At 39.9% G+C, this 9,992-nt stretch overlaps 1 protein-coding gene across 1 annotated transcript; it reads right to left on the reverse strand.

The window, feature by feature from the left end:
* Nucleotides 1-6,416: 6,416 nt before the first annotated feature.
* Nucleotides 6,417-7,540, reverse strand: LOC108783053 (uncharacterized). The gene is made up of 5 exons (XM_018551502.1): nucleotides 7,336-7,540; nucleotides 7,127-7,267; nucleotides 6,901-7,021; nucleotides 6,589-6,767; nucleotides 6,417-6,515 (listed from the first exon to the last, which is right to left on the reverse strand). Exons 1-5 carry the CDS (start codon nucleotides 7,537-7,539, stop codon nucleotides 6,417-6,419), a joined length of 744 nt encoding a protein of 247 aa, XP_018407004.1. The 5' UTR covers nucleotide 7,540.
* Between the last annotated feature and the right edge of the window lie 2,452 nt (nucleotides 7,541-9,992).

Here is a 9,992-nt window from a genome sequence, read left to right on the forward strand (position 1 = left end):
ACATATTTAATTGGATAAGTGTTAAAAGAATATTGTTTGATAGTTCTCTGTTTGACAAGTGTTTTTACATGTTTTATAACTCAATTCATATCAATTTCGCATTTCATTTAACGTGCTACTATTTAAATTATAAGATTAAACACATGACGTAATGAAGTAATAGAGGGACACTTTGATCATAGTGTTGGGCGTCGATACATCACGCAAGAATAAAGTGCACAAAAGAAGGCAACGTCAATGCGTAAGTGCCCTGCCAATGTTTGCCCATTTTCCAACTGTTTATTCTCAAATTGACCTTCCGTGCATGTACAAACGCCCGCACGGCGTAACGGGCGCGCGTGGCCGGCGCGTGTCACCTGTCTGTCACGGTCTTGTGAGTGCACGCCATCACCACTTTCGTGAACACCCTCCAGGGTGGAGACATGGCCGACTGACCCCCAAGACCTGCTGCTGGAGGTATCCTCTTTGTTGCTTTGCATATTCATATAAATATGCAAGAACATCAGAATTCGGACAGACATCTTTACTTTGCATCAAATTTTATAAATCGTAATGAAAAATTATATCAGTTGCAGAAAAATGTAGAATAGAGTCTTAAACATTAATTATACAATTTATGTGTGCAATTTATAATTTCAAAATTTTACTTTGGTATCGATATTTACTTTGGTATCGATATTTTAATTCCTCTTAAACTAATGAGTTATAAAATATATAAAAATATAAGAAAATTGAATATTTATTACAATATGATAGTTATAAGATAAATAATAGCTTTTTTATTTAGGAAGTTGTGGCATCACTAAAATAATCTTTCGAGACTTTTTGCGAAGAACTATTTGAAACTGACGAAAAGATAAAAGCGAAGGGTTGTTCAGCGTCATATGCCGAGGATTCACGCACGGTTAACGTAGGTGCTGCGACCGTCTTGGGGGCTGCAGGTGCAGGAACTCCTTTGGCGGATTCATGCTTGCGTGATTCCAGGAGCTTGCAGGTCCTCCACGGAGGGACCCTCCGCCAGCAACGAGTCCTCCTGGCACGCATTTCTGACCGCTGGTGTTCCGTAAACATATGTGAAGGAATCATGCTCGACTGCGCCGCCTTGCTACCCCGCAGGTATCCACCTCTTGGTGGCGGCTGCAGGTGGTGGTGCACCTTAAACTGCCACCTCGAAGCAGGTTTTCAGGAAATGTGCCCATGCGTATATACTGATGCACATCTTGACTACAACTTAATACACATTATGACTTCATTATAACCGTGCAATCTTTTGATTTTCTTATTCAATTTTACATTTCTTTCATTTTTCATCATTTTCGCGATATTACAGCGTTTATATAACTATCGTAATTTTTACCGTACTTATCGCAGTAATATCACTATAAATGGTTTTCAGTGTGTGAAGAATTAGCGCATTGCGTGAACATTGCAGAAAATACGGATGGTTATAAATAGTTGTCGGTGGACTGTAGGAGGCTGCATAAGCGCAAGACATTTTTCATACAGCCAGATCCTGGCGATATCTCGACGGCATTGTCGATCGGCATTTTTGCCGGAGGGTGAAAATCGCAAATGTAAATCGTCACCGGGTTGCATGTTGATACCCACGCGTTCGGATGTTAAATGTAGAAGGATTATGGCGGTTGCGCGCGTCACTGTGCCGATATTTCGAATGTATCGACGGCCGACATCAGTCGGGGTGGGGTTTACGGAGGTGTTCTGAAGACGCTGAGCATAACGGAACGGCGCGGATTTGCGCATCAAGAATTGATCTCGGTTTTTTTCTCTCGTCTTTTTTTACATTTTATTTTTTGCTACTTGCTCCGAGCGGAAGTGCGCTTAATATCGGTCTTTTATTCAACGGCGGAAGGTAAATGTGTAGGTAATACACTACCCGTATCGCCGTTATAAAAAAGAAAACGTAATGAGACACGTTGAACTGCCGTTGTTGGCAGGTAGCAAGAAGGTCCTCAAACAGAGAAGCCCTCGTGGGATAAGCATACAAAAGTCATCGCTCGAAGTCAAACAACAAAATTAATTCGTGTGCAGTGCGCATTATCACATCCGCTTGTTATTATCATACAGTCGGCGCGATCTGAAGATGGATGTTATTTTTTAGATTCCCCTTTTTGTAGAGTGAGTTAAATTGCATTACGTATTCATAAATTAATCATTGCATTTATCACTACATACATGTGATATTATTGCAGTTTTAATGTTACTTAATCGAAATATTACTTAATCGTTTTTAAACTAATGATTACTTAGAAATTAAGAAATTTTTACTTTCAACAAAAAATAAGGAAAGAGCTAAGAATCTGTTTCTTGTACTTTTTCAAAATAAATGGAAGCAAAGTACTGCATAATTATTAACATTACTATCAGTGTATACGTGATATTATTATTGATATTTTAACATTTTGGAAAAATTATCTGAATTAATATAATTACTTAAGTGATTTTGTAAACTAATGACGATTATGTAAAAATTACGAATTTCTACTTTTGACAAACAAAATGAAGATAACCGAGAATTTAGTTCATTTCTTTTCAAAGTGAATGGAAGCAAAGTACTGTTGCGTTGTAAAGATATCGCGTGACATCAAAACGCTAAAGAATCCAGCACAATTCGTCGTCTCGGCGGAGATTGAGTCGCCGTGACGTCGCTTTCATCTTAAATCCCCATGCGGCGACGCGAAATGGTTGCCTCACGAGCGAAGCTCGACAAAGAGTCGTCGTGAAACGCTCTGAAAAGTGGAGCAACAGCTCCCTTTTCTCGCGGGCGAGGTCAAGAGGTCTCGCGCTCCCTTTGTTCCCTTTTTCGTGGCGGTGCCCGACCGGGGCCCGTTGAAATCAGGTGTCGCGCGGGTGTGTGTTGCCGGTACACCTTTCACCATGGCAACTATTGTTTCGGGGCAACGTACGTTTTGTGGCTCCGCCGTGGAAACCGCGGACACGCGTTTCCGTGTGCGCGCGCGCGTGTTTGCACGGGCTGCGTGCGGTGACTGCGAGAGCGAGTGCATCGGCACGCGCACAACGGCGCAGGTGCACGTAGGTCGCACGTCGTTGCGCTGCAAGGCACCTACCCGCACGATTTCTAAGATAACGGTTGACATTCGTAATTATTGACTCTCCCGAGCAGATACGCATTGTTTATGCGTGCGCGCATCCGTATAACGCTCTAACAGGTAACACCTTGGCTGCACATCCGCATTTCTACATCTGTCAGATTTCGCTAGAATTTATGATAAACGCTGTCGGTGTACGTGACAGCACCAGTACGCAGCATCGCGAGAAGGAAGCTACCGGCACGATCAGCGCATTAGCGCTAACCGTGTAATTCGAAAATAATTTATCCGCTTCCTTATTATCCGCGCTGTACGCGGCTATTATTATTCCGCAGTATGTGCAGCCATTCTCCTGGCTACATTATTATTATAGCTCGATTATCCTACGTGCTGCTGAGATTCGCGCGCTTATCAATCTTCATGATAAAGACGGTATTAAATTATTGTTACTATCCCGCGCGTTGCTCTATTATTACACACGTATCTTTGGAGTGCACTGTCAGGGCGTTAACAAACGCGATATTAAATCAGATTAATTGACAATATTATTGTTATGCGTGTAAATATTTTTTTATGCTCCATCAGTTAATATACTCTTGCGAATTATGCCTTGTAATATACTTTAAAAACGATTTCTTTTCCACACTCATTGAGGCTTATGGCCTCACTTTTCCCGAACAATTTTTATAAATGAATAAATTTATTCATTTGGCATCATTAATGAAGCCAAGAGATGACTTCATTTTATACGCCTCCGGTTACTTTCCGTCGGACACGATCGTGAATTGGGATTGGTAGCGCAATTATCATTTCAGCACGATCGTCCTGTTAACGTCAATTGTCGAGGCTCTCCGGTTCGAGGTAAAACGAATATAGGCGCGACTGGTCGCGTGGCTGCCACGCGCCTCTAACGATGACAACTTCCGCTCCTCCTGCCGGAAGTCGTGCCGAGTGTCGATGGCGCAACTGCACAGCCTGCATTCTAGATGCACCCGCCTCTATGTACGTTGAGCAAGTAGCTGTCAACATGCGAGCTAAATCGACATCCTTTACTTGTAGGGTAAATACGCTTCCATGCATTTAAGTATGTAAGCGTTCATTTACTTTTTCATGACTGCTCTTGTAGTCGTTTGTATATTTGAGTAATTTTAGAATAATTTTTGTAATAATTCTGATGGAGTAACAAAGTATATATATTTAATAGAAGGATTAGTTGAAAATTTGTATTTTCTTTCAATTGATTTTTTATCAAGTATGTAGTTGTTACTCCATTGAATATATTACAAAAATTATTCTAAAATAAGCTACTTGCTCTAAAATATTCTAAAATTGAAGATAAAAATTTTCAATCGATTTTTTTTATCAACTATATAGAAAAGTTATGAAAAATTTAAGTGAAAATATTTTTACAGATTAAAGAAAATTAAAGACTAACTTTTTGGTGACTTAAGCATCGATTCAGCTTCCGGTTGGCCTCAGTTTTGCACAGTGACAGTATTTTGTGCTTCCTGGTGCAGCCACGATTGTCGCAGCCATGCTATCTGGTTGCAGCGAGAGATCGCGGGTGCATTAAGATCAAGATAGCGCTTATTTACGCATTCCAAGATGGCGGCAGGTGGGCCGTCATAAAAGTTAACTTGTAAGATGATATAGTACCCGACCGATGCTCCAGCATGGGCGCAATGCGGGAGCTGTGCCGTAATAAACGCTGTTTTATTGTGTGACCCACGGTGCCGCTGCCCTTTCGTAAATAATAAAGAGACGCTGCGAGAATTTCGATGGTTTTACGCCCTTATGCGTAGCAAAGATCATAAATCTCGATAAAATGTGGAAGTTAGAAATCGAACGTTTGGTCGTGATCCTTATGTCGAACTATGAATCAAACGTCGTTCAATAATAATTGTGTTTTCTTACGTTTATTGCTTGAGATCCAATTTAATTGTTGTTAATTAATTAAGAATTGAAATTGTAATGTTATCTTAAAAGCTCCTAATTTTTTTACGCAAAAGAAAGCCATGTTAACTCCTGTCCTTCTTGTTGTACAACGTATAAAGCGACTTGTATTTTTAACGGGACAACCAACAGTGTAAGCAGCACGCAAATTCGACTTCCACGAGTTACGACACGGATGACAACTCGTTTTCGAGAGTGCGAGTGCCGCATAAGTGCTGAAAAAAAAGGGGGTCACTGACTCGTGGACACATCCCCCGTCCATTCGCTCATTTCAAGGACAAAAGTCGACCTCCTTCGCGACCGTTTTCCTGGTTTCTCCCCGGCCTGTCTACAATTTAAAGGCGCTCGTACGTGCGCGACTCTCTTGCGCCAAAAAGGAAAGATGAAAGGTCTCATCCCACTCTCTATACGCTCCCCGAAAAAAGTACTGCGCGAGGAGCTGCATATATCGCAACCGGCTAATCTAAAAATACTAAAGTCGACCTTTCCCGCGGCAAGAGTGATGGCCCTGGACGACTGCTAAATCAACGGCGAGATTGAGATGCAAATGCAGTCTCATGCGTTCTGCGCGAGGGGGCAAGGGTGCGTCATGGAGAGAGAGGAAATGGGATAGCGGGGGCGCGGGTAGAAGGAAGATGCGAAGTCGGGGACGAGACGCTGCAAGAGATGAGAAGAACTGCGGGGAGTGAGAGAAAGGTATATAAAGGAGAAAAAAAGGAAAGAGGCGTATAAGGAAAGAGGAAAAAAAAAAACGACGTCGCGCGCGATAGCTGTGCAATTCGTGCAATTAACATTTATAATGTCTCCATCCGGCAGCGTTGACAGGGCAGGCGACCGGTCGCATGCATAAGACGCGGAATTTAACGCTGATAATTCAATCCAGCCACGATTGTGCACCGCCCTCTTGTCCTCTTTTGTCCTTCCTCTTTTTTTTTTTTTATCGCGCTGGTAAAATAACTTTATTGAATTTCGCGCGTTCCGACCGATCTCGCAATAATTCATGCGCGATGCGCACAAGAGACCCGACCCGGAGCCGATATCGCGGATCCGATCTACCATGCGTACTTGCATGCGTGCACTTGTGTCCATGGGCGCTTACACCACGCGGAAAATGGAAATAAATTGTGCGGCATCTCACCGCATTCTCATCGGTGTCATCAGTGTCACGATCGGGATGATACCGTGCCTGGAATGAACTGGTTCTGGTATTTTAAGGTGACGAATGTATTGTCGCGAGTAGATCGATCCTTTTTGAAGAAAAGCGATAAAATATAAGGGATATAAATAATCTAATATAAACACATAAATATATGACACATATAATCACATTGACAAAAAAATTACAAAAAAGAGCTTCGTTCAATATATTTTTTGTTTCCTAAATAAAAGGGACTATCATGTTTTATCGAGTAAACTTTGGAGTTCGGTTAATGGAAAACTGTCTGATTCTTTATCTCCTATTGGCAACCACTTGCAATGTATTTTCTTCGTTTCCTGACGAGATAAAATAAATCTGTGATGCTGAGATCTCTTGTTTTCAACGTAAGGTATTGATGTAGAAACTTACAGATTTTATTACGGCCCCATGCCGGTCAATTTCGCATATTTCGTATTTAAATAGAATAGTATGCTCATTTTCGCCTATGTGCAGTGTTCTTTCACGTAAATCTTTAATAATGCGAAATTCTGAGATTCTTGTAACAACCACGTGTGTTATTAGTCCAATCCATGTAACATTTAACAAATCTACAGATCACGGATAAATGAATTACTAAATAATTGTTAAAATATTATTTTTAAATATTTTATTAAATATTATATTGATTAAGTAATATATATATGTATATGTGTATGTATACTGTATGTATATTTTATATACCTTCATGAGCTGTGCGATCTATCGTTACGTTTCCTTCGGTCAGCATATCGTGTGCTTTACTGAGAAAAAAATAATCATGACCTGTAAAACTTAGCTGATTTTTTCCACTCTTGAAAATTACCTACAAGTACATTTAGAAATATTTGAGAAATGATCAATTAATCAACTTGATTGATGTTGTGTGTGTGTGTGTTTTTAATAAATTTATAATTTTATTAATATTCACTCGAAAATTCGTTTGATCTCCAGACGTTCTCACGCTATGAAGCTTCTTATCGAGCCATTTGGTGTTTGTCTTGCTTTTCACCACAAAATTGTGGATTGGTCCGAGAATTTTCAGTACTGACGCGGGGCGAAAACATTTTACCTATTTTATGAGTAATGAAAGGACAACTTAAAATAAAGATGTCAAAAATCATTATTATAATCCATTACTTGTGTGCTCGTTGATACAAAAATATGTCCAATTTTATACGCATTTGTATCAAAGTAATTTGGAATCGGAGTGTAGTCGGATGCCCCAATTTCTTGAGCGACAGTCGGTCCAATAGTATTCCAACAATGAGAGATATTTAAATTTTTAGGAATGCAAAATCTTCGTTTTTTCTTGATAATTAGCATATGCGCTTCATCATACATTTTGACATTAATTAACTATTTTGGTTATTATTTTTTCTTGTATGTTGAATTGTAACGAACATCGTGCGTGTTTAGAAAGGATCGATCATTCTCTAAGTCGTTAAATGCCTAACTTCTCTCTTTATTAAAATTTATATATATATATATATAAAACAAATTATTTTTAACAATTTATCCAAGCTTTACTTTTAATTTATAAAAGAACATTTTTTTCTTTGAATTATCGGAAGTTCCTAAATCATCATACGAAAAAATTTGGCCAAGAAATTCTCGAGGACACCGGCAAGTTCCAAATCGAATCGAGCGATATTGCTGCAGCCGATCGATCACAAAACTCGTTCTTTTGGTCGGCTCAAGTATATCGGTCCAGTCATTTGTAATCATTAGCGGTATGGTACCGTTGGCACCGACATCTTATTATGTCATTTCATTTTGTATCCTTTCTTTCTCGCCGCAGTACGTCACAGATGTAGGTACTCCGGCATTGTTGCTGTAAACAGTATTCGACCGTTATTTATTAGCGCGGATAAAATATTATATTAACTTTTATTCAGCGCGCGGACGAATGAAGCAAAATGTATGAATAATCGTTTTAAATTTCAAGTTATAATTTTAAATTATAACAGGATCATGCAGTTACATGAATATATGTCATGTATAAAAATTTCCTTTCTTCCTCTTTTATCTTTAAAAATATATTATATCTGTGAATTTTGAAAGTACTTGGCGTAGTTACAAGTTGTTCTAAGGTTGTGCTTGTTCTAATTGTAAAATCCAATTATAAAAATAAACGACTGATTTGCCACGCAGAAGCGTCTTTAAATTTTATAAATCTTAGGGCGCTGCTCGTTTAATTAAATGCAACTGATTTAGTAACATAATCCTGCGTTATTGTTTTCATGCAACAATATTTAACTCAAAAAAATGGAATGCGATGAACAAGCCGATGTACAGATCAACCATGTCCAAACAGCAAACTATTAACGTTATTATCACAGTTTACTTCACAATCTTTTAAACCAATTTACACGTTTTCTGCAGTAAGACAAAAGAAAAGAAACGTGCGGTGAGGCAATTGATAAAAAATTAATGTTCTTCTAAAATGCCTACGAGTACCATTATTATTTAAATTGTTTGTCAATTTAATTTGTGATATTACTTTAATTTTGTTAAAATTGCATTTTAAGACTGAAAATTAAATTCGGTGCGCAGTTTGCAGCATTAGATATGTATATAAAATTCACATCTAATTATCTAAGCACTAAAGATCCAGCATAACCATTTAAGACTTTCACTTCCTAGTTGTCACGTATTCACATTAATAGATAATTTGTTTAACATTAGAAAAAATTAATCGCAACGAAACACTTGTTGCGACTTTGAACATAGTACATTACGGGATATTGAAGAGAGATGTTGTAGAGCTTCTATAAGATGTGTTGCGGCCCGTTGCGCTCATAGAAAGATCCACCTGCTCGCTCTTAACTGTCTTCCACTTTGCAATTAGCGAATTCTTAAACTACTCGTCTTCAAGGATCTTCAGGTAGTGAAGTGTCGTCGAAGGATAGTGAAGTGTTGGTGCGATTTCGAATGACTACAAAAAAATGACAGAGTGTGAATGGGTACAGATTTAGGTACGTCTTCCCGACCTTGATGATGAATTCGTGATTACGATAAAGTAATCGCATTGCATCATCGATAACGGTGACGCGGTAGCAATGAGTGAGACAGGGTAAGCCTTAAATTTCCAGACCGGCAAATTGAAACGGCCCCGGGGCCGCATCCCGATATTGCTTATGGTACAAATTTAATAAGGCGCCTGCTGGGGCCACCAGTTACCATGCTAATATCATCCGCCATCGGCCACGCACAACTTCTCCACCTGACGCCCGGACGAACGCGAAGAAAAAGGTGAAGGTTGGAAAAAGGAGGCAACGTGGGGAGCGCGGATAGTGGGGCAACAGAACGTTGAGGAGAAAAGGGAGAACCGATGGCGATGGCGAAGATGACTGCGACGGATGTGAACGACGAGGGGCACGGGGCGACTCGTAACCCGTAATGTTATGGCACTGCCCACCGCGAGAGGGACCTTAAAGGGCCCTCGTGCCGGGGTCTTTAGTGCCAAATTGGTTATGCGAACGCTTTACGACACGGCGCGCCGATATTAACCGAATGAATTACATAAATTATCTTCAGCGTTACCTCGAGAATGACGACGACGACTGGGTCGAGTAACGTCGAGGCTGAACATTCATGCGAACGTCCGCGAGTTCTGCGCAGATTACGGCGCTTCAATTGGAGCTCCAGAGAAAGATACCTCTGAGAGAATTGCTCTTCCTCCGACGAAGAAAACGACGCAGTTACGGTTGCGAAATTAAAGACGTTATCCATGTTTTTTTAACGATTCGGTCATGCAGAATAATCTCGCATAATTTTATTTGTAGATTAAAAAT

This window comes from Cyphomyrmex costatus, unplaced genomic scaffold (assembly GCF_001594065.2).
Source record: "Cyphomyrmex costatus isolate MS0001 unplaced genomic scaffold, Ccosl1.0 scaffold141, whole genome shotgun sequence".
Lineage (NCBI taxonomy): Eukaryota > Metazoa > Arthropoda > Insecta > Hymenoptera > Formicidae > Cyphomyrmex > Cyphomyrmex costatus.